The following is a 26008-nucleotide window of genomic DNA, read 5'->3' as shown; positions in this document are numbered from 1 at the left end:
GTAAATCAACCCGCCAGCAGCAGAAAGATTTAAACCCCGAAAAAAAAATGCAATATGTGCAAGAAAGCGTGTGCGGACGCGGCCGCATTGAGTGGTTTTTGTTTTATTTTTATTTTAATTTATTTCATACTCGACCTTCACCACCTGCTGATGGTGCAGCTGAACATAAATCAACCTGTTGCGCTTTGCCAGCCGCGTCCAGAGGGTGATGGCACATTTTTACAACACCAAATCACCTTCAGGGGAAAACGAAATTTAAAACCAAAAGCTTTGTCTTTATCATAATTTCTCAAATTTTCACAATTAATTTCGCGATGCACTTCCTTCCAATGGGGGAGCTTTTTTTTTTCGAACCGTTCATTGTTCTCTAAGGCCATCGCTTGCTTTTCCTCACCCTGCCCCACCCCCCCCCCTAACCCCCACCCCCCTTACAATGGCACTCATCTTCATCCCTCCGGCAGGTGCGCAAGGGTAGAAGGGTAGAGCATAACAATCAAACTTTCTAATCGCATTTAATCGTCGCCTCTCGCTCGCACGCACCCCATCACCAGCGGCGTCTAATAACTTCCTTCTGCTTCTCATCTCGCTTGGCCTCCTCCCCTCTCTCTCTCTCTCTCTCTCACACACACACTCACACAGACAGCAATGAAAAGCTCCATAATCGCGCCGCAGCAACCGGAGCTAATAGTTACCGTTGGGTGCATACCGACCCACCGGGGTAGTGAGGCATAATTGAATTCTTCTACGAACAACGGCCAGCGTGAAGAAGACAACAACAGCAAAAAAAGATAAAGAAGCAAAAAAATTAACGAAGAAGAAAGCATCCCACTCCCTGCGTCCATTTCCGGCCAAGGCCCTTCGCGCGTTTCCGTGGCCGATTGCAGTTCGATTTTTATGAAAATTAATGCTGCGTGGGTGGAAAAAAAGGGGCTGCACTGCGGGGGTGGGCAAAGGGATCGCCGTGCGGGGGTGGGGGAAAAACCGAACGAAAAAAAAAAGAACAAAAGAAAAACCAAACAACCCACCATTCTGTGGTGCAACGCTGCCATTAATGGTTCGTGCGAAATTCAGCTGTGCCGCGTTCTTAACAGAAAAGAAAGAGCATCGCCACCAGGCAGGGATGTGGGAAGGGAATTGGTTAACGATGCACTTAAAGAATGCATTTACGATGCGAGCACATCTTCATCGCGATCGGGCACGCGTGCAGTTGGTTACTTATGTCGAGTTGTTGCACAATTGCGAGCCAACGAGCATTTGGGAAGGAGAGTGAGAGGGGAGATGAGTGAGGATGGGGGAGGGGGTGAGGATGGAAAACCCACCCACGCGATCGCCACCCTCACTACCACCACCACCACTCAACTCTGCTTCGGTCGAGACGAACGAACACGCCAAGGGAAATAGAAAATGCAGCCACAATTTTGCTAATGCGGAATTATGATTTTTAATGCGATTAAATAATGCACCCACCAGCGCAAGAGTCACCCTGTCCGGGGGTGGGTTGTGAGGGGAAGAAGGTGAAGAAGGGAAAGGGGGGCTACTTTCTTCGTACCGAGCACTCGGTACGAGCAGGCGTTAGACGATCGTGCACCAAAGATAGATCTAAAGCAGAAAAGAAGGAGTAATAGAGTTAGAGCGAGATCGAGAGAGAGAGAGAGAGAGAGAGAGAAAGAGAGAGAATGGGGTACGTGGAAAATGGAAGGCTTGTGCAAATGGGTTGCTTGAGATGCACAAAAGCTGCACCTTTGTGTTGCATTTCTGCAACAGATGAGTAGACAGGAGGGGTTGATGGGGTTTGGTTGGGTGAATATGGAAAATCCTCTCATTCGACGTCTCTCTCTCTCGCTCTATCACAGCCTCTTTATCTCTTTTCTTCACCCAAGAAGCCCATCCTAGCTTTTTGTCGCTTTTCTTCTCCTCGAATGGCTACAAATCGAACATCGAAAGAGAGCGAAAGAGATGGTAACGAGAGCAAAGGGATCCTCTCTCCCTCTTTTACCACCCCCACCCACCTCCCCCCTCACACCCTGCTCCATCAAACGAAAGAAAGCGACCCCACCCACCCACCCACCCACCCAAGCGCAATGAAGGGAACGGAGTAATGCAAAGGCTGACTCTTCAAAGTACGAAACGAGTCCACAACGGCGGCTCTAGGATAGTCTTTTACATCAGACGAATGGCGGATCTGGCCGTGTGGCGGAAGGAAGAAACATGACGAGCTGTGGGCGGAAGCCGCGACACCCGACCACACTTCCACCACCCACGGTTCCACGCCGTGTGGCGATGAATCATCTTCGTTCAACGGCGAATGCCCACGTTTCACGAGTTCTCGGAGCTGAGCGAACTCGAAACCCAACGGCGAGGCGATCGTCGCCTGGATGACGAAATAGACGTGTAGGAGAGGCACAAAAAAGGCGGAGAAGAACAACGAACCGCCGGGGGACATCGTTAGGGGTGGTTTCGTCCTCCCTTGGAACGGAAACGGGGTGCGTTTTGGGTGCATTTTAAAGGTCGTCGCGTTGGCCATTTTTTGGTGGGGCATTCACTTGGATTGACGTGTTTATTGTGTGTTGTTTTTCTGTCGCCATCCTTCCGTTTTGGGGTGGAATGCATTTATGGTCATTATTTTTTTGTTTTTTTGAGCAGCTCGTGGAACGTAAATTACATAACGATCGTGGTAACCTTGGACCTGACAAGCTTTAACGAACGCTTGGAGGGCAAAGGAGGATAAAACTTGAAAGACATAACCTCAAAACCTGTGGGAGGGTTAACGTGTGCTGAGCAAAAAAAGCTGTCTAATTTTTAGTAGCTAAAAAAGGAATAATCAAAATAACATTGCAATAAATACATCATGAAAGAGAAGTTTTAATCTCCCCAGGATAGGTGTTCAATTTCGCATTAACAGTCCCCTTAATCGACAATTGGTTTTCAAGAGCGTTGAGTCATCCGAGAGTACACCTTCCAGACATCCCAGGGTGCTCTCTGAGAAGCTAATAGCTACAACGCAGCCTAGTACCAACTGCTCCAAGATCACACAGAGTGGTCTAGTACACGAAATGGTCATACCGGCGATGATAAATGGTATCCTCCCACCGTGTATTCAACGATTCGCTCAGATCTCCAGGAGGTCAAACCCCTCCGGCACAAAGAAACCGCGAGCAGATGAACCACTGGATGGAGGTGTCGGGTTTTTGCAACAAACTCTGGAGTCTGGAGAAAGAGACAGGACATTGGGGATGAAGGAGACACAAACCAAGGCCGTGCGAGGGCGTTCTCAGGAAACCCACGGCACGTCTCGTCACCATCAATCCCATGTACGCTAAATTGGTTCGAGTAGGCCCCAATTGTCGAGCGGGCGAGAGTCGATGACTTGCCGCTCAGAATTTGCGTTACCTCGAGCGCCAATTCTGACGCACGCATGTTGATGGGAAGTAGTACTAGCAGGAGTTGATCGTAAGTTGTAGTAAAAGCGATATCCCATTCGACACAGCTCATTTTTTCCCGATCATAAATAATGTTGACAACTATGAGTGTTGCGAGTAACAGTTGTCGTGAATGATTTAGATATTTGAGAGAGTGATCTATTGGAGATCACTCTACAAAAAACTACATTAAATTTGGAGCTTGATGATCATCAAATAATAATGTTTTGAGAATAAATAGGGATTTCCTGAAATTCTTGCCTTATTAAAATGAGCTGCTGTTCTAGATTTGCTATTTTGAAATCGATATGTCTATCTAAATTTATTTGAAAGCCTATACAAGGAGTCCTCAACCAATCGCCATGTTCTGATCCGGGTTTAATAGGTTCTTTACACGAAAGAATATTCATCTTGTTAGCGATATTTCAAGGAAATAACTCCTCCTATTTATTGCCCCCTATCAATCAACTACACGTGACGTCTCGTCGCTCCCCAAAAGCACGCGGAATAAAACGGCAAGCAATATACGTGAAGGTGCGGCGTTTTGCGCCGCGAACCATACCCATTTGGGGCCGTTCTCGTGGTGAGGATGATTTTTCCTTAAAAGGCCACCCGGCCGCAAACCGAACCCGCGTGTCCTCGTTGAGAACAGCACAGGGCACAGGTTTTGCAACGTTTAGGCTCGACGGCACGCGTAGGGTTTGCTCATTTCGAGCTAGCGTTTTGGCGTTGCGCCGGACTTTAGTAACGCCTCAGTTACCGAACTAAAAACCCACAACGAAAAACGAAAAACGTAAAATGCCACACATCAACCCACTCCCCGGAGGTCGATAAATTTGGCACAACACATCGCCGAGGCCGCAAATTAACCCCCACCGGGGGCTTGGGTGAATCGAAAACTAAATAGCAATAATTTACAGCATCGAGCAATGCGCGCGCACATCGAATGCCCAAACATGGCCACCGGGCGTGGGTGCCGGGTGGTGATCATTTTACGATTAAATTGTGCTTTAGTTCGAAAGTAAACCGCGCGCCTCAAAACTCGCGCGACCGTAGTTCCGTTTCTGGGGGGGGGGGAGGTTTTTTTCTTCTTTTATTCGCCCAAATGTGGCTCCTTGCGCGTTGCTGTTTGCGTGTGGGAGACGGAGGAATATCTTCCCAAAATGGGCTTTCCTTTCCAATTAGTCGCCGGAAACCGTGGCGCTTGTTGTGTGCGGGCGTCAACCCTCGAGAGAAGGATGATTTGGTTAATTTGGTAACCGAAAATGGGCCGTATGTCGCTTGGACAGGATTTGGTTTGCGCTTTATTCGGCAAGGACCCTCAAATGGGACCTCGTGGGTGGAAATAAAATTGCATTCGACTCGCACTGACCTCAGATTGCGAAGGTGCAGCGAATGGACGAGTCCTGAATTGAACAACCAGATGTGTAAAAATGCACCTATTTGATTTAAAAAACATTCACATTTTACAAATCAAATTAAAGTGATAATAAAACCAAATGAAATTTAAAAAAATAAGCTGAAGATCCTATATTTGTGTGATGATCAAGCGGATCGCAGGTCTTCCAAATCGATCAACTCCTTTGGTCGAGACGAAAGCCAGACGGCACGTTAATTTATCTTCACATCCAACGAGAGAAAGAAACGAAAATAACTCGTCGCACGTCGTTCTACGGTGGAAATTCGAGCCCAAAAAAATCGTAACCCATCGGATGTAGCGTAAACAGGGCCGTACCGCGCTAAGTGAATCGTTCACTCCAAACACACACTCAAACAAAAAAAAGGAAAGCCGAAAACAAAACAGATACAAAAACTAAAACACCCTTTACACGCGCTTTTCCCCGCCAAAAACAATCTCCAAAACAAATTACTGCGCGACCGACCGGATCGCGGAAGGGCGCGTTTGTGAAGTTAAAATTTTCACCGGTTTTTGTGGTTTTTTTTTTGTCGAACAATTCGAGGACCACATTTCCGTGTTCGTTTCGTGTGGCCGAAACACCAAAATCGGGCCCCTCAAATCTCGATCAGAAATCGAAAGCGCATAAACGATGGAAAGCATAAACAAAACGAATAAAGAAAAACAACTCACGGAAAGGGTTTAATCTCTAACCAAGGTGTGAAGGGATAGATGGAGATGTTAAGCGTGCCGTTAAATACGTTGGCTAAGTGTTTATTACGATGTTGAAGATGTTGTAGAAGAAACAAAAGGCTTAGAGAAAAAGCATACTCAATTGTAACGATTTTTATCTAAATTTAAAAATTTTGTAAACAATAATGTAAACGATTTTTTAAACAGCACAACAAAAAAAAGGAAATAAAAGAAAAGTTTCACTTACAAAAAACGACAAACGTTTATTAACAGTTCATATAATATTTTAACTAAATTCCATACCAAATAAAAAAAAAGTATAAAAGCAACTCATATTTCACGACAATCCTACTTATGTTAATGATGCATTTTTGCCCTCTCCACCCGACACCATGAGAGTGTCACCAAATCAACTCCAACCTCCAACCAAACTCCCTTTCAGTCGAATCCTTGAACGGTGGCAAAATAAATGAATCCAAATCCGTTCCCAAGAACCAACCAAGGACCAAGAAGATGCACTCAGCCAAGGTGCCAAGGGTGATGCAACCGAACAACCCCACCACACGCCGGATGTTGCTGCACGATGCACCGAGGGACACCCCCCCCCCCGCACCCCTTCACCCCCTTTCTTCACCCCAACCGGGAGGCTCGAAAAGGGAGGTGACTTTCACACGGCCGGACGACGACCAGTCAGTGGCTCGTAGCCACCAAACCACCGCCAAGGGAAATAGAAACCAAAATAAACAAAACACACAACAAATGCACCCCGAACCAAGTGCGCGCGGTCGATTGTTTTCCATAAACCACCCCACCCGGTTTGTTTTTCTTTTTCTTTTTTCGCCAACCCCTGGGCGGGTGCAGGCGAATTTTAAAACCCATTGACAACGGGCGCCGCTCTCTAATGGTGTGTGCGGGTTTTTCCTTCTTCTTTTTTTTTGTTTGCTCCCGCAAAGCCGGCTACTGGGCGGGAAAAATGGCGGCATGGAAAATGCAAGCACACACGCACACACACACGCGCTCGATGGCACTGACCTCGTTTGCCTGGCCGCTCGCGGGTGTGCTTGTTTTACAATTCTGTTGCTGTTCTTTTTGTGCGGTTTTCTGTTTGATTGCGTTGTTTTTTGATCTCTTTTCCTTTTTTTTTCCGTTGCTCCTCCTTTACAAGAGCCGAAAGGAGGATCGATCTTACAAGGCGACCATGGGCATTGGGCGAGGGAACGCGGGCACGAACGAGATTTGATGGAAAGCTGCAGATATATTCGCGAATTGTGAGCAACCGGCCACGTGTAACGAGGAAATGCGCGCTCACAATGGCGCGTTTTCCCTTTTTTTTTTCTTCTTCTTTCGTCTTCTTCTTTCGCTTCTCGGCGTCGAGCTTAGCGGTTCACCCGGTGGAGGGCGGCAACGGGCGACGCGAATGGTGGGCACTTTCTTTCTGGTGTTTGGCGAGGTTTGGCGAAAATTCGCGATCGGCAAGGTCGGTGAAACGCCGAGCAGGCCGGGATCTTATCGCGCCGCCCGTCGTCTTTGGTTCGTTCGTTCCCGAAAAAACACACACACACACACACACATAAAATAAAACCAGTGCATTCAAATTGGGGTGGTTTTGCGGCAGTTAAAAGGAAAGTGCCGACATTGAGGGGTGGTTGGAGTAGGTGATAAAATGCCCGGGTACGGGAAGGAAAAAAGCCACCCCCGGCCGCGGGTGCGACCAAAAAAGCGAAGTGAAATCGCCAACGGCGCACGATTAGGGGTGCTGGAAAATTGCGGACAAATCGCGGATTGGTGATCGCGAAAAAGGGTCTGCGTAATTTGATCAACCCTTCTAAAAAATCCCTTCAAAAAACGCGCGAAAACCTCAACGTGTCTTTTTTTAAAACAAACGAAAAAAAAACGCGCTCGGAAAAGTGTTCGCTCGGAAAATAAGATGACGTAATGAGCCCCGTGGAAAATGGCAATTAATGTACGGTGCGAAAGATGGCAATAATTAATCCCACCGGGTGGCTTTTCTCTTGTGCATTTCCACCATTCAACCCAACGATGGGGGTGGGAAAAGCGCATGTGACGATATTCCTGTTACATTTGTCGCTGACCCCGCTGCAGTTGCATCGCTTCTTTTTGACCTTTTGTGGTGTTTTTTTTTCCTCTTTTGCTCATCGTAACGCGGCACGTGGCGACTAACCCCGTTCACGGGACTGTACTTCTGCAAGGGGCTTTTTCATGACCTCCAAATGACCTTTGGTCGTTCTGTTGCCACACGGTAGCGCAATAGTGGCGCTTCTTTTGTGCAATAAATGCATTATTTGCAAGCTTATAAGCCTCATGCTTTGGAATTTATTTTTACTTGAATTAGAACATCGTATGATTTTCAGATTTAGAGACTTTTAGAACGATATGACATGTTACCGCATTATAAAACTTTAGTTTCAACATTTAAAATTAGCACTCTCATATAGGATTGAAAAAATGTATTTTCAGGTTGATAAAATAAACAAATGTTTCAAAATAATTTCCCTGCGCATTGTTCGCGTTGCACGCGTAACTTTTACACAATCTCATCCACTCGACCCCACTTCGTCGATAGTTTTCCACCGATCGACCTGATCGACGATCGAACCACACTCTCGTGCGGGAAATTTTGCTCAATTTTCCAAATTCCCTCCCCCAACTCAAACCGATCACCGTACACCGTTGTTATCTTCATTATCAGCGTACCATTTTCCTCCCATCGACCTCAAGCGAATAAACGTGTGCGTGTGTGTGTGTGTTTTTTTTTTCACCTTACACTTCCTTATCGCCGCCACCCGCCGAAGGGAAAATGAAACGAAAGCTCGCCGGCCCGCGCATCTAACCGGGGCGGGTGAAGAAAGTTGTGACCTCAAAATACAGCAACAACAACAACAACAAAAAAAAGCCATCGAACCGAACCAGGCAGCAACATGCTTTTCGGGGTGGAGAGAAACACCGAGCCATCGACCGGGGACGGCGCGTATCAGCAAGCGCGCATATGAGCCCGCACACTAAAAAGGCACCGGGCGATAACGGGCGAAACAAAAAGGAAAACCACGGTGTGCAAAAGACCGCGAAGAAAAACACGAAAAAGCTCAAAGATCGACGGCGAAATAACGAAAACAATGGCACAGGAAAAGTGTGTATGCGTGCGCGTGTGTGTGCGTGTAAGTGAGTGTGATGATCGCGTTAGGGGTAGGTTTTTTTTTCTTTTTTTAATGTTCGATGGCCAACGCGCCCCCATATGTCATGGGGTGGAATGCTTTTGGGGAAAAGAAGAAAATGCTTCAAATATGCGATAAAACGTAGGTTCAAAAAAACGTACCAACGTCGATAAAGCCACCGGGTTGTTGAGGGGTTGAGAAATGGAATGGAACACAAAAATGCACATCCCGAAAAACGCTCCCACAGCGCTGCGTGGAAAATTCGAGTGCCAAACTGATGGCCGAAAAGAGGGTCGAAAAGAGCACCGAAAGGGGATAGGACAGACAGCTGTCGATGATGATTTCACTTTTATCTTTTCCGACGAATGACCAGCGTTTTTTTTTGGAGCCCAGAGGCAAATTTGAGGCTCGCGGTATTTTCTGGTGGCACCGATTTCACGAACCATTTACAACACCCGCGGCCCACCCGAAACGGCAAGCTGGTTGAATAAAAAAACTGCCGAAAATAAACGAGTGTCGGGGCTTTACATCACATTAATGCGCTTATAAATTGCTAAAACACACCACGCGTCGTATGGCTACCGCTCATATCGCGGTTCGTTAGCGTTATTATCTCGGTTCGCGATCACAAATGCAGTTCGGACGCACAAAATCATTATCGTGCATCATTAACTAATGGTTGCGTAGAAAAAAATTGGAATTAAAGCACTAGCTCCTCCTCGACGATTTATAAACCATCAACAGGCTACGTGAGTTAAACGAGATGCAGGGGACAAAAAGCAATAACGATGATAATTCAACGGTTTGCCACGTTATATAAAGTGATATGAGAACTATTCTGGCTATTTTGTGGCTAAGGTCACTTTAAAACAGCGAATGGAAACGTTTTTCATCGCCTGTAAGCTTTCCGCAGTTCTATAAACCCCTTGTTTAAATGAAAAACTTTGTAAGTGACATGCACCGCGTTGTTTGGAGGCAAAGTAAATTAATTAAAAAGGAAAATAGTAGATAATTAGAACAAAGGATTATAAAAAACTAGTGTCACTTTATTTCTTCGTGAATAAAAAAGAACCTAAGTGATGGAAAATGCTGTTAAAACATTCTTCCAACACAATGCTTCTGAGCTGTTTGCCTTGACCATTAAACATTTTTAAATACTTACTCTTCGTAACAAACATAATTTGGAAATTCTAATCTGCAAGCATTATAACATTTTGAGCAGTTACTATACTGAAATAACTATTGCAAGGCTATAGAAATAATTTGCTTTCGTTTCATTTTATATTATTGATTTATTGCAATTGTTGCCAACTCAAAAAAGTAATAGTTTAATTTAAAATAGCTAAATTTTACATTAATCATTGACATGTATGAGTGTTTCGCAACATACATAAACAGTGGGTATACTTAAAACTGTACATTTTTCTTACTTGACGTTTTCATTTCTTCGTAATCAGTTTAAAAATCATTCAATATTTTGCTTTGCTGGAATTTTTTAAACACCATGTATGGATTAATGCACAACTTAATTTGGCAACAATCTCATCCGGGCGCACTGAAATTCATTATAATTTATTGAAATCGATTCCGGCTGGAAATTCCCCATTCCCACCGGTACTCCTGGCCGCTTTCAAGCAAGCTGAGCAGCTAAACAAATGAAGCGAAACAAAAGCAGCGGTAGAATCGGCGAATGCCGACTCGCACTTTCTCCTCCCGAGGATCGCGCGACCAGCGAGGGAATCAATAATCGACAACGGCGGCATGCGAATAAAACACCTTCTACCGCCCTTTCGCCACAGAAAAGCGAAGACGAAGCTCACCTCGAAGGTGCGATTTATGTGCGCTGTGTGCCGAAAAAGAAAATATAGGTCAAACCAATCAAACCGCACAAAATCGGGCGGAGGAAAATTTTGACGAAACGATCATCGTGTCATCGTGCGCCCGGTGCCCATTTTTTTGTTTTAATGCTTTTGCTTTTGGAGAAGGTCCACACACCAAGGAAAGGGTGGTTTCTCGACCCACCTGGGGCCGGTTTCCGGCCGGCATCTGGCAACCGGTTTCCGTGCCAGCGTTTGGTGAAGCGAAACCACTGCGGCCTCTTGGGTGTCTCTTGATTGCTCTTGACCAACATTCGGGGTTTGACGGCGAGCTGCGAACGAGGTGCTGCCAATCCGCGAATCCAAAACGCACGAACATACGCGAGAAATTATGCTCCGGGTGGTTTTTCCGCGTCCTCGGAAGTTCAAGTTCAACAACATTCACTCTCACGCCCGATGAAGCGTGGACAAGGGATGAAATGGGTGGGGGAGGGGGGTATCGATCGCGGTTTCGATTGTGCCACACACACACACACACACACACGCGCGACATCCGAACACAACCCCTTTCAAGGGGGTGCTTTTAACCCCATGCATAAGGGGTTCGGGCGATTGTTTCGTTTAGTGCCGGAAATTGTTCAATAATGCTCCTTCACGGAACGTGCCCGTGCCGTGGGCACGATAAATTCGTGCACATGCAAAGCCCGGACACACACGCACACAGGCACAAACCCACACCATGGCTGCATAAATAGCAACACGGTGCAGCAGTAAGCGAAAAATTGATAGACAAAAGCTGGTAAAAACGCGCCTCGAAGCATTGTCAGCTGCTGAAGCATCGATGGTGGGACTTATCGATCAAACCCAATGTCGCTTGGTCGCGAGCTGGCAGGGCTCGAAAGGGCTTCCAATGGGTACCGATCGACGGGAAGGGCATGCAAACGACTTGCAAGCTGTTTTACGACTTCCTTTCGTGCGCGACCGTTTTTCCTCCACGATGATCCCCGGGGAAGGAGGGGAGAGAGAGAGTGGGTGGGTGGGGGCGAATCGATACAGAAGACAGAGGCGCCATTTTCTCGGAGTGCGAAATAAAAAATAAAATATCTCATCCCCAGCCGGCAGCAGCTAGAATGCGAAAGGAGACGCAGGACACGTTTGCGTTACGTCGGTCACGTGCGGCGGCGCATGTGGCGGATTTGGCGAAGCGAAGTAAGGAGGGGGAGGTGGGAGTGTCCAGAGGGAGGCATGCAAACGTGTGTGCCTGTGTACGTACAAGTATGTACAAATATGTGCATTCGAAACGATAAGCAATGGCCTCCTCGCGGCGAGAGCCCGTGGAATCGTGGAAGTCCGAAACGTGAGCGCATTCGGCACACGCCTGCAAGGGAAGGGGGGGATGGAGAGGGGGAGGGGGAGGGGGTGAGTGAGGAGAAAGGAGGGAGCTTGTTTGGCTGGCAACACTCAGCAAGAGGAGGTGATGGATGGATGGAGCCCGTCGATGTTTATCCACATCTGTTCGAGAAACACGACCCTCATTTTCCCACACTCAGATCGGTTTGCTTTTATTTGGGCAGGCAGAAAGGTGTTGGTGGGAGAAAGGAAGAGGTAATGAACGTTATCTTATATGCTTTCATTCAGATACCTGCAGGGACAATGAAGAGGCAATGCAAAAGCTTCCGACATATTTATTGCATCAATTGAATTCCGCTAGATAAATTAAGTTTACAAAAAAAAAGATTGAGAGAGGACAGTTATCAGAATCAAGATTCGATCTGGCATTCTACTGGGCAACAAAATGCCTAGCTGTTTACCATTAGGCTATCGAGGATAGTTAAAGTGGTGTATTAAAAACGTGATTATAAATACCGCATTAAATAAGACTACTTTCGTTAATTCTGATTTCAAAAGCATGTTTGCACAATTCGACGTGGAAATTAATATGGAAATGAATAGTGAATTAAACGGGAAATTTGTGCTTAATGCAGGTTGATTTTAAACAACAAACTCCATTCCAAACAGGGCTCCATAATGCAAGCGGCGTGATCTCACTCGATCGCATCCAAAACCTAAAGAAAATGCACACTTCACTGCACACCCAGGCTCTAACGCTAACTCCAACCAAACCTACCCAGCGCAGATAGCGCACTTTCGGCCCCACACCAGAGCCCATAATGTGGCGTTTCATTAGCACTTTCCGTAAAGCCCTTCACCGGCAACATCGGCACATCACTGGACGAAATTTTCCGCCGCGCTTCGTCACACATGCACTCGCGCACCGAGCGCCATAGCGTGGCCCTCCTGTCGTCACTGGCACGCGGTTCCGGTCCCAGTTGGCACCGGACATTGTTCTAGCCTCCGGAACATCGGCACGCCCGAAACGCCCGATCGGCTCGAAGCCAACACGGCGACTTGCACGCCGACAGGACGCGCGCGCGGACTCTGTTTGATCGATTTCCACGCTGCTTTTTGGGGGAAAAGTTCATAAATTTAGAGCACCCGAGTACGGTGGGGGTCGCAAACAGACCCAGCACAGGTAGGGCATAAATCAGCCACCCGGTTTCACCCTGCGCCACAGGCGTTGTTGATTGTAGATACACATCCACCCTTCGCTTGCTTCCCCAAAAAAAAAAAACGAAACCACCAAAGCACTGGGTAGTAAAGCCCTCATGGGGAGCCCTTCGGGAGGCGCCTAACGTGCGCCTAGCACGACGTACGGGGCTCTACGTTTAGAACCTGCCGTTTGTTGCCTCAAAAAACCCCCTGGACGCAAAACTACGTGAACCACGGGGATGAGCGCAACCCAGCGAAACGCACGCAATCTTCCAACGGCTGGTGATGAGCGAATGCACGCTAACGCCCTTCGCTGAGGGCTTGGGGGATACATTTTCTGGCGCTCCTCTTTCTGCTCGGTGGAAAGGAATAAATAAACAACCTAATCTCGGCGATGCCCGGGGGGGGGGGGGGGGAGGGGCTTGAAACGGTGTGTGAAGAGAGGCCATCACGGGGTGGACCTCTGGGGGTTGTCTTTGGTGGTGTGCTCCCGAGGGGCAATTTATCTGTTTATGGTACAATTTGCGTATTACGTGTCATAATTCACTCAGTCGCAGTATTTGGGAAGGCACAGAGAGAGAGAGAGAAAGAGAGAGAGAGACAAAAAAAGGCGCTGACCTTCAGGTCACCTTGGGGTGCGATGCGTCGAAGGCTGAAAGAATAGTCCGTCACTGTACAGCGTGTGACAGGAGAGTGAATGGCCCTTTTTCTTTATGGACCCGAAATTAAAGCGAAAGAAGCAAAAAAAAAAGCAGTAGCAACACCTAATTGAATGTAGCCGAAATTAATCTCACACAGAGCGGGAACAGCAAATTGGCGATGTTGGAGGAGGTGGATGATGATGCTCTTTTATCCTTTTTATTTGCAGAAAGCATTATCTTAAATGGACCTTTACGGATGACTAACGTTCTCACCCAACGCCCGAGGGAGTGTATTTTAAGCATTTGTAATTAAAAAACTAATGCAAAAGCATTGCAAAAAGCATATTCAATCCGCAATAGATGGAAAGGTAGCTTAAGTATGGTCATACGGCAAATGATCACCCCATGGGGCTTAGAAACAGCTGTAAAAATAGCTTCCTTTTTCTGATGACTAATAACGCAAAAAATACGACATCATCAGCCACTGCGAACGACATTTATCAGGGAATGATTTCGATTAACGTCCCCACGGTTTTCTTGTTGACGCTTCCGATCGTGCACCATGAAATATAATCGCTTCACCAAAAACCTTCAACCTAAGTGGAGCAACGTGTTTAAAATTGCATCAGAAAAAAAGACACCCAAATGGTCATTAGAAATTTGCACACACAAAAAAAACCGGCTGATGAGCCATAATTCACGGACCCGATCTTGTCAAGACCGCCGCGGAGGGAAAGAAATGAAAAAAGGAAGCAAATAAACTAATAAACAGCGTGAGGGAAGGGCAAAAAAACGGTAACGATCGGCCGGAAAAAAAAAATCGAGAATCGAATGGCGCATCATAAACACGCGCGGTGCACGCATACCCGCATACACATGGACGGGGTTTTTTGCGGACCTCCGAAACTCATTATAACTGCAAAAACGCCGGTTGATTTTTAATTTATTTCCCTGTTTTTCTTTTTTGGCGTGCCGCAAAAGCCCACTCATATGTTGGGTATGTTTTTAATTTTCTCTCGCTGTCTCTCTCTCTTTCTCTCCATCGGTTTCTTTCCATCAATTCCCTATCTCCCCAGACTACGAGCCGGTACGGTACACATTTTTCGTTGAGGGCCCAACGGCATAGAAAAGCGGCCCCTTCGGGAGAGACCATCCGCGGTCTCGTCGGCTTGATAGTGGCGATGATCAAAGAAAAGTAGCAAAAAAAAGGGAAAAAAACGGGAAAACTTTACGGGCCGAGGACCGTTACGTTTTTTTCTTCTCTCTACTCCTCCAGCACCACGGTTCAGAGCACTCGACGGGAGGGACGGCCGTTATCAATTTGCACTTTACACCTCGGCTTTTTTTTATATTTTGTTTGATTATGTCTAGCTGTTCAAGAGACGGAGAGAAGCGGACAAGGGAAATGAGATTAAAATGTAAACGAATTAAAGAAAAAAACATGCTCAACATCCAAATCATTCCCTAAAGCTGCTGGAGCGTTTTAACGGGCCAGCGTAACGGCCGTAACGTTGGAGCCCGTTACACAGCCAGTACGGTTACATTTTGACATCTGTCACCCGTCCGTTGGTAGTAAACGATTCGTTACTTAATGTAATGATAGGACACGATGTGTCAGAGGTTCAAGGACAATTGGGATTCCAAAATCGAACCCCACGAGGACCTTTCGCTGACGGTAAAGCAAAAAAAAGCAACTTCCCTTCATGATGATGTCATCGCGTAGTGGGGAGAAGTACAAGACAATGTATAATTTAAAACAACAGCACCCACACGAAAACCCTCAACCGCAGAAGGGAGACTCGCCACAAAAAAAACACCCCACAAAAGACGCGAGAAAGCAGCATAGCGCAAGGTACTAAAATAATGAAGCCCGGAAAAAGGGGCCGCACGTGGCATCGACGGACATTCCGCCACACGCGCGGTACAGACGACGGTCTGCAGGCGTACCTTAACGTGATGTCGACCATCGGTTCGTGGTCGTAGAAAATGTGCACTGTGGCAAATGCAGGACATTTACCCACGACCCACGCCTTTGCACAGGAGAAGCGCGAGCGAAGAGTTTGATCGATTGCTTTTTTCTTTTTGTTTTCCACGCTGCAGTTTCTCCTGAAGAGTCCTGAAGCGGCGCGCTGTAAATCACTGTTCCAGCTAATTTTGAGGGGTTATTTTCTCTGTTCGCTTGTAAGTTGGGTGCTGCTTAAATTCACCCCAGCTACGCAAATCAATAAAACAAACACCCGTAAGGCACCAAACGCGAGGAAGAAAAAACGCAAAAGCCCTTCCGAACACCCGTAACCATCATCCTCGGGGTTCAACAATTAAAATAAACAAGCGCATCAATTAAAAATGCATCGCAACTGCGCCACGCATCGTCTGGCGGTCTAGCAAACCTCACGATGCCACCCACCAAAAGGAAGCGTTCTCCACCGTACCGGTTTTGCGTGCGAATGTGCAAACTGCGGCAGGAAGTTGCATCACGCTTCACGCTTGCCCGCCGGTTTCGTTCTGACGCAAAAAAAAAAACAAACGCGTTTCGCGTGAATCATATTTTCCGCCCAATCGAACTCGAAACGCCCCGAGGAGCGTGCCGTGGTCCGGTTTTTTTTTCCGGGAGGCCAGTCTTCCAGCAAAACCCGGACCGACTGGGTGCGATGTTTCGTTCGCAGGGTCGAAATGGAACGTAGTTTAAAAATAGCATAATTGCATCCAACACACATACTCCCGGTGGTATCATCCGGCGTGCATGAGTGTTGCCTTCCGCCTGCGATCAGGTGGGATGATGACGGGGCGGGGGAAAACAATGAAAAAGAAGTCAGCAAAACCCGCACCACAACGCCGGCATATTTCCACGGCTTGCTTCCATCTGCTCGGGGGTGTATAATGCCTTATGGAAGCATATGCGCGCCTGCCGCTTCGTTTGATTGCAGTTCGTCAACCTTCCCTGCTCTAGGAAGCAAACCGGCGAGCAGTGGGAGAGAGGGATGCAAAATGGCACCCGCCTTCGTGGGTGCTTGGAAAAACCGTCGACTTCCGCGAGCGGATCGTGCGGCGCGTTTTGTTTGGATTAAGCCGTCCAGATTACCGACATAAATGGTATTTAATTTATATGTTCCAAGCTGGGGTGGCGCGTTGTGTTGCGCACGGTGGGCTCAATTTGCTTGTGGAATCAGCACGTTTGTTAGCTTTATTTGAGTTAAATGTTTGTGCACCTATAAATATTGACATAGAGCGCCAAATGTGCGGGTAAACATTTGCGTAGAGTGTTTAAGCGTTTAAATCAATATATTCGCCGCGGCAGAAAAAGATGCTGTAGCGTGAACTAGCCGATTGAGCTGGAATTTAGAACACTTTGAAGCTGGTTTCAAAATTCGAACATATCTAGTGACCATTGTAATTTCAAACATTATAGAAAATTAAAGCCTAAAAGTAATATGGTTTTTAGAAACTCTCCAGCAATGAGAGAACAAAAAAATGAGCCGTTTCTGTATTCACAATCTTTTTCTCGCATTCTATCTTTTATCTTGTACTAATATGAACTACCGAATGTCGACATTCGTTATCATTACGTTGTGTTCGTTGTCGACATTCGTTATTATTAGAGCGACATAGCCGCGTAGTTCCTTAACTAACAAATATAATTGAAAAATTTTAATGACATATGGCCAGTACGCATATAATTTTCCAACAGTAATGTCGATTATTCTAGTTCATGTAAAAATGCATTGTTTCTTTTTTCATTTCCAATTATATTATATACGACATTTTCCATTTGTTGATGGTATTAGTTGCTTTTTCAACCGAACATACCACCAAACATTGCAACAATTGCGATGGTCTCGAGCCGATACATTGTTTAAAGACGGTTCCTCGATTCCGGACGCGGTCAAGGCAGCACTCGCATGACAACCGAAGCCCACGCAACAAAACCCTCCTCCAAAAGCCTCGAACCGGGCTCCTCTTCCGGTGCGCGAACCGTACGTCTGCCGCCTCCACCATACCCGGCACGCCTGTGTTTGTGTGTATGTGGGCTGAGCCAACCGAATCAAAGACCGACGGAACTATAATTCATGGTCTCGACGTGAGCCGTCGTTTCGCCCGTTGCACCTCGATGGCGAGAACTGAGCGAAAAAAAGGCTGCCCCGCACACGAAACCGGAAACCGGCGAAGGTGAAAATTGGCGGCCAGACTGCAAGGGGGCTGTGGAGGGCGAACGAGGGAGAAGAAAAATCTGCAAGCTCATTACCGCATGCACATAATCTCGCACCCCCAACCGGTCCAGTAAACCACCACCCGAGAGCCCGAACCTGGTTTGTTTTTCGCCTGCTTTCCTATACCGCGCTGGCTGGCCGGGTTTTCTCTTTCCGGGCGTCTTTCATCGCTTTATTGCCAGGCTTATTGCGGCTGGGGTTTGCTCCTTGCTCGAGCGCCTGCCACCCATCGGGTCCCATTCGCCCACCGGAAGAGGAGTTTCGCGCGTCAATGCGCCAAGCTGGCTCCTCCTTTTTCGCCACTTGCCAATTACTGGCATTACTGCACTTCTGGCGCCTCGATGGCTGTTGGGATGGTGGAAGGTTTCCTTCCAATATACGCACCTTGGGATGAAGCCCGGAGGTGGTGATGTTTTGTTGGTTTCGTTTCGTTTTGAGTAAAAAAAAAACACGGCGAAATAAGGAAGCGAACGGGCACATGCGATCGCGATCGAAGGGCCGTGATCCGAGAGCTGCCAATTAACCTCGCTGACAATCGGGCGGGCTACAGCTGACAGGCTCTGACAGCCTCAAGGGAGGAGGTACGGAGGCTTACATACGCCTAGTTAATGCTGGAACATGAAAGTTCATTTTGGAAGCAAAATTATCTTTTCTCATTGTAACACAAGAAACAAGTAAGCAAGCAAGAGCCAATGTGTAAGTGAGAAAGGCAATAAAAAACCCAATAGAGAATAAAAGAGTTGTAAAAAGAGTTGTAAAAAGAGTTGTAAAAAGAGTTGTAAAAAGAGTTGTAAAAAGAGTTGTTAAAAGAGTTGTAAAAAAAGATAACAATCGAAATGAAATAAATCAAACAGAAAAAAGAATTGAATCGATAAGGAATCGAAAATATAACAACGAATGTTAGTATCATCAATTGTTGCAAAAGCATCAAGCAGTAATTTTGTAAGGAAAAGTGAAGCACTAATAAATGTTACAAAACAAAAACCTGGCTAATTTTCCTCCAAACTCCTTTACGAGCTTTACGAGCCAGAACTTCATAGTTTAACACTCATCCAATTCCCACGAAACCAACAGTTGGGAACTATTTCTGAGGCTAGGGAAATATTTTCCAACTACCGGAAAAGCCCACCAAAGCGAACACGAACACCAGCACCATTCGGCGCCTATATTTTGGAAGTGGACTGAGACTGGCTAAAGGTTCGAAGGGTGCGTTCCCTACATCCAGGCCACACACATCATTCTTTCCCACGCCCAACTCTCAGGCGCCGAAAAATGCGTCGCCTTCGATCTGCGGCTAAGGGCGGCGAGTGACATATTCGACTTCCAACACACCCAAGCGACAAACGGAAATCATTGACCAAAAAGTGGGGAGAAAAAAAGGAAGACAAAACCCTGGACTCACCCATTAATGATGCGCAAGCGGGTGCACGCCAATGGTTTATTTCGAGGGGTGTGTGTGTTTCTTTTTGGTATTTCATGCTGGCCATTGCTTCAACCACCTCAGATCGCGCACTGCAACAATCTCGATTTCACCCGTTTCATCATCGGCACCATCATTATCGGCAGCATCAACGCTTTCTTGTGCAGGCTAGCTGCTACACGAAAATTTATGTACCCAAAATAAAACCATAACAACCTCCTCGCGGTCGGAACAAGAAACGCAGCAACATGAGGAAGAAAAAAAACGCATTGAAAGCGCACTGATGAGCGGAAGAAAATGCATCTCACTTTTGCTAACGAGCCACCGAAGAAAAACTGCGAACCGGGCATGTGGGGAGAAATGAGTTGTCCGAAAATCGCTGCTCCCTGCTAGAGCTTGTGCTTGACGATTTGTGGCTTTTTTCTTTCACAAGCGGGGGGTTTTCCGAACGCAAGAGAAAGTGACACGAGCACAGAGCGGTCTAATGAAGCCGCGCGTGTAGTGTGAATCGATTCGGTTTCCTCATCAAAAACCACATCTCGGGCTCATTAAAGGCGGCAAGTCGAGGATGGAAGTGGGAAATTTAATGTACTTCTTCCGAAATGGCAGTGATGGAGGCAAATGAAGCCCAATCATAGGCACATGTTCACTTCCAGCAGAATGGAGCTGATTTAAGCCCAAACATTGTGGCTTGATTTTGAGTTCCAAGAATTTCTGAGCATCTTTGTTTCCAGAATGTATCAGGCGGTAGAGTGACAAACATTCAAGGTTCTTTAAAAAAACAGAAAGCATCCGTTATTCTCGAAACCATGGATCTAAAATGATTACGAAGCATTTTAAATTAAAATATTGGGGACCTAAACATCGCAACAACTCAAAGCTCTTTCAAGTCAACTCTTGCTACTTGAATCGTTGCAGGTTTAGCTGATGTTTTCCGATCTTCTTTGAAGAACCTCTTCACCAGAAGAGGTCAAAACCCTTTTTGTGAGTAGTAAACCTGCAGAAAAGCAACCAAAACAGTAGCTACAACCAACTGCAGCTGTACCGACACGTCTTCATTCCCATCTTGCTCGCTCTCCAACCCCAAAAGACACCCACGACGACGGGCTTCTTTCGCGCTGGAACCGATCGCAGCTGACCGAGACGACCCCGTTTGTTCCCGACTGCCTTTAGCTGCGACTCCACACAACGCTTCTTCTCAAACACATGGCCACAGCGTGGCGAAGGAACGTCACACTGATAAAGAACCCTCAGCCGGGAACGAAGAGGTTATCTTCTTTCACGCCGCTCTTCGAACAGCATAACGCTGGGCCGGGGAAACGCGAACCGAACCCCTAGAGTATAACCCACGACCGTGCGTGTTTGTGTGGGTGTGTGGCACTCGTCGCCACGGTCACAAGTCGTAAAGTGTTTTCAATTACTGCAGCAGCAACAATTCCAGCGCAATGGCACCTCGGGAAACTTCCCCGATCGAGTTGTTCTCTCGTGGGTTAGTCGTCGTGGCAACGTAGCATAAATAATGTTCATGCTACGGAGCATAAATAATAAAGCTGAAGGGTTCGGTTGGCGGTTTGAGGCCAGTTTGGTTCTGCTTGGGGAAAGCGAACGTTTGTTTCAACTTGAGGTCTGTTGGAATTGCCTAGCGAGGGTTATAATCCGTCCAATTAGTAACGCATTATGGCGCTCTGATTGCTGTACGTTTACATGGTTGTTTTAGAACCTTCCCTAGCAATGTGACAATACAAAACGTGTTACAACACCCATTCCAGTGTCATCTAACTAATGCTTTTTTTTAGAACGTTAAATAGTCGAAAAGCTATGACGATATTATCTCTAAAGCAAACCACAACAATGCTACATATTGTAATAATGAAACCTTCGAAAAGGAGAAAAAAAGGTTATCGACCTCACGCAAAGTGTCATGAATGGTAGATTGAGTTTTAAGCCTAAACATACAAAAAAAAAACCAACTTCACATTCCCTTCTTGAAGATTGTAAAGCAGCAAAAAAGCAAGCGGAAGAAAAAACAAGACAAAAGAGATAAACCACGTACCGAGCGGGATAAGGGCATTGGATAAGAAAAGGATAACTGGTTGGGCGACGTAACAAAAAACCCATAAGTGCGCGAAAAGCCGAAACAAAATAATAAACTCTACACGCGAGCATTAAAACAATGGCAAAACATTTGTGTATGGCTGAAAATAAACAAAGCCTTCTCCTCCCGAAGGACCCCAGAAAAAGGGCAAGGTACCGCACACGAGCATGAAAGACAAAAAAAAACCACCGCCCTTTGTTTGGCGCATAAATTAATTCGATTAGGAACGTATTTACCCGCGTGGGGTCTTCCTCCGGTTGGTCGAATACATCCAGCACACTCACCTAAAGGGAAAAAGAAGGGCGAAAAGGGAAAAGAAAAACGTATTAGAAACGACCTCAAAGCTGTTCGTTAGTGTGTGTTTGGAAAATAATATCATTATCCCTGTGGGAGGGAGTCACCCCACAGGTGTAGCTTGCCGAAGGATCTCCGAACCTCCACTGACCTCCCTTTCCGGCCCTTTCTTTCTCATCAACCCTAGCGGACAGGGTGTTGTATAATGATTAGGGGGTTGAATAAAAAAAATGTAAATCAATAATTTCAAAAAAAAACAAAACGATGAATTTTACCACCAATCCCACCGGCGGAGCGTCATTAGAGAATTTTGCTTAATGATCATTGATCGATCGTAACACACCCTTTCCTTCCCCGCAGGGTGCAATAGTGGGTAAGAAAAAAAAACGAGGAAAATGGAGAAAAAGCAATCAAAAGATGCTCTAAAGGACGAAGCCAGCGATCGTGCGATTGAGCGATGAATTGTGGTGCTTTTAAAATTCCTTAAATAAAATCCCCCCCTTCTCTCTTACACATCCCCTCTCATCCCATTGAAACACCCCTTACCCTCCTTACCACCCTTAAGCTCATCTCAACCCCGCTGGAGCGCTGGAGGGATTTAATTTTTATTTTCCAAATCAATCTCGATCGGGCTTCGAAAAGAGATTATTTATTGCGCAAGCAGCAACACCCCCCCCCCCTAGGGGGTGGCGTTACCTACCCACCGTTCACCCTCCCCTTCCTCTCACCGCCTGACTAATGCACCGTTATTAAGCGGATTTTATTCGGACGGCGGCGCTTTAGGCGGCTACCCGGCGTACGCGCGCGAGATCGGTGATTTGTTTCGCCGTCGGAAGGGTTCGCTGTGCGGAAAGCTAATGCGGGAGCACATTAGGTTCTCCCCCCCCCCCCCCCCCCCATCCCCACCTCGAGGGCTCGAGAGCGCTTGGACAATCGGCAAAATTGCATCCCACTGGCCCAAAGGGGTGGTAAAACCGCAGCGAATGGGATGCACATTTTTACGGTGAGAAGGTAGGGTAGTATGGGAAGCGCGAGGGGAAAAGGGCAGTTGTGAGCCGCGAGCGGGAGCCGGTTGCAGCATGGGGAGGCAAAAAATACAAAAAAAAGGGGGGAGGGGGGGCGCTTAGATAACGATTTTCTCTTCGACTTTTCCCACCCGCCCGGGCTTGACCGAGGCTAAATCGATCGATCCCTTCCGTTCGCCCATGGGGTGGCTTTCGTTTTCCTTTTGCCACCCTTCGTTTGGAAACCCCCGCGCACGTGCACCTGCACGATATATGGACACATTACCGGGACGGGGTTTGGAGCAATTTTTCTCCGATGTCGGGTAAGGCGCGTTTTTTTTTATTTTCGCAATGAAAAATCCGTTTTCCCTCTTCCTTGGGGGCATTTTTCATCACTTACGTTCCACGATTTCCGTGAACACTCGCTGCGCCAGACGGTAAGTGCATTCTGTGGGGTTTGTCTTTAAAGGTAGCATTAATTTACGCTCTCGGTCGGAGAAAAGCGTACCCTTTGCCGGGGCGAAAAGTGCATTTGAGTGGCAGCAGCGATTGCTTACATCAATCGGTGTTTTGGATCGTTCAGTTTCAAATCGTTCCCGTGAGATTGCGGTAATTATCAGACATGCAAAACCATATAAACTGCATTAGAATGCAATATTGAATTCGTTTATTTATGATTTCACTGCTTTTTATTCTGTAGAACGAAAAACATATCCAACCGAATGTGTTTATAACACATAGTTTGAGCGCGAAGCTGCTATAAGCACGTACATAAATGCTTTATAGAAATCATTAAAGGCATTGGAATGGTTACACTTTAAGTTAAAGCTCATAATCTCGTTAAAACGCGCCAATAAAATCAATGAATGAAAACATATTCCACACAAATCCCGCATCGTGGCTCATCAAACGCTTGACAGCCGTTTGTTTACGTTTCCAGTATCGCACATTTAAAAACAAAACACCAACAAACACCTTTTACATTATGCCACAGCTGTTTCCATGTAGATCAGTTATACATAATGCAACGAAATCGATTAACTTTTTTTTACCCTCCGCTGCCTTTTGCCTGCTTGGCGCTGTGACGTAACAACAATTGAGATTGCGGGCGTGTTTACTGGCGACGATCGACCGATCAGGATTACAAAATCGTGCCTTGAACAAACAAAGCAGCCAACCTTCCCACCCGAAAGCTGGCAGATACGACGGACATTGGAAACGGGCGGGAAAGAAAGCAAGGAAAAGGAATGACCGTAACGGAGCGGGAGATTACTCGAGCCAAAAGCCGCAAGGCACGCGTCAGCCCGCAGGAGCAGTAGTGGAATGCTGAAACAAGCGGGCGCCTAGTGGCGGTTTAATCCGTGGACTTCGAGCGCGAAAGCTAATTCGTGAACGGAAAGGTTCGAGCATTAGGGAAACTCAACAGCTTGCGGTGATGTCGGCACGATCTATTTGGGCCGGCGAGTTCCGTGATCGGGACCAACGTCATTAAGCAGGTGATAATGGAAGGTAATTCTGCTGCTTGACATTATAATAAAGTGCTGTCCTGATTGCTAGATAGAGCGTTGGAAACAGCCATTGATTAGAGCTTGCTGTAGCAGCAGAAGTTTAAAACACCTCCAGCGGGTCTTGTAGATGTACGCATTTATGTAGATTTGTAGCCACATTTTTAGATTTATGAGCAATTTTATGGTAGTCTCAAGTTACTTCTGAACGTTTTAGGAATAAGATTAAACCTCAAAAATACCTCATGGTCGTATATATACGATGGTATAGGAAGAAAACGTGATTCAAAATGCATTGGAATAAGAAATTAAAAATCAATATGGCCATAAATGCTGACAAATTGAATTCATGTAAGAGAATGCTTCAATGTGCTAGAATTGATGAATCATAATTTTCGATTCTTAAATACATTCCCCCGTTGAAAGCATGTCTTCATGTGCTTCTTAGTCTTGCCAGGACTCATGGCTTCTCTGATACTTGTTTTGTATGAACCTTTTTGGAAAACTAACCCTCTAAAGTAATGTCGTTTGCAATAACTTAAAATCCTAAACGACTTTTACCCACCACATTTGGAGGTTTAATGTGATGGAATTTTCTAGAGCATGCCCGAACACCTTCCGTACTCCTACTCACCCGTAACAAGTGACACACGCACACACACCAAGCAACACCAACGAATAAAAAAAAGGAAAATAAGAAAAATATCCGACAAGCTAAGGTACAGCGCACAGTCAATAGTTCACCCGCGGAAAAGTTAAAAAAACATCGAGGCAAAGCCATCTAAAATGGAAATAAAAGACTAGGTTTCCAATTGCTTCACGCTTGGCGCCACGGGTTGGTGCTTTCGCCCCCGGGAAACTTTCGAACACCCAAACCCCCGGGGGATGGGGGTTGAATTTTCGGCTCATCCCTTACCTCAACAGGGAGGGCTTGCTGGTATCGAACCAACAGCGAGCAACCAAGCGTATCGCGTGCCGTAGCGACATTAGAGCGATTCCGGTTGGACGCGAGGACCTTGTTTCGCTGGGAACGGAGTTCCTTAAGGTGCGATCGTCAGGGTCACCTTTCATCAGGACGGTACACACCGTGACGTTTTGCGAGGAAAATCGAGCCGCACCTTTGACAAGCCTTTGGATAGAGAAAGCGAGGTAGCGAGGCGGTAGATAAAAAAAATTCGTATTAGAGGGTTGCAGGGAGCAACGCGTGTCACACACACACACACACCTGACACGGGCGCTTTCTTGTGGTGGTGCGAAAGAGCACGACCGGTGAAAGCGAGACCGAAGAAGACGGTGGCGGTTCAAATCGATAAATGGGTCACACATCTGCACTCGTTCGAGTTTCTTTCTGTGCTTTATTTTTGGGGCCACCAACGAGCCGGTTTTGTGAGAACTTGCACTCGATTGCAACCCTCCAGCATTTAGGGGTTGTGTGTGTCTGCGTGCGTGTGTGTCGAGAGCTTTCACGCGGTTTAGGGTGGGCTTTAATTTTCATGCCCGTCTTTAAGCACGAACAGCTGTATATTATCAGGGCAGATTCATCCAATTGGTAGAGTCTGGTGCTGTTGGAAGGTTGAGTTTAATTATCCAAAAATAACCTCCCAATTCAGTAAATTAGTCAGCCAAATAAATCACAATTATATCTATAGAGATAGCAAGCAACGTGGTGAATCAATTTAATGTGATTTAAAGTTAAGAATTACATCAAAAATATCAAAACAAGTTATTGCATACTATGAATTTCCAGCAGTTTGCTAAAATGAAGCAGTTTAGTGTTCTCTATACACGGGAGC

General features: G+C 46.5%; 1 protein-coding gene across 1 annotated transcript in view; it reads right to left on the bottom strand.

Moving 5' to 3' along the window:
• Nucleotides 1-26008, bottom strand: part of LOC128728600 (uncharacterized) — a 71957-nt gene that overhangs the window by 20060 nt on the left and 25889 nt on the right. The window contains exon 3 of the mRNA XM_053822228.1: nucleotides 21649-21696. Coding sequence (XP_053678203.1) covers nucleotides 21649-21696 — 48 coding nt within the window. The remainder of the gene's footprint in view (nucleotides 1-21648; nucleotides 21697-26008) is intronic.

This window comes from Anopheles nili, chromosome X (assembly GCF_943737925.1).
Source record: "Anopheles nili chromosome X, idAnoNiliSN_F5_01, whole genome shotgun sequence".
Lineage (NCBI taxonomy): Eukaryota > Metazoa > Arthropoda > Insecta > Diptera > Culicidae > Anopheles > Anopheles nili.
Note: the sequence above shows the minus strand (reverse complement) of the source record. Positions and strands in the feature narration are given on the sequence as shown.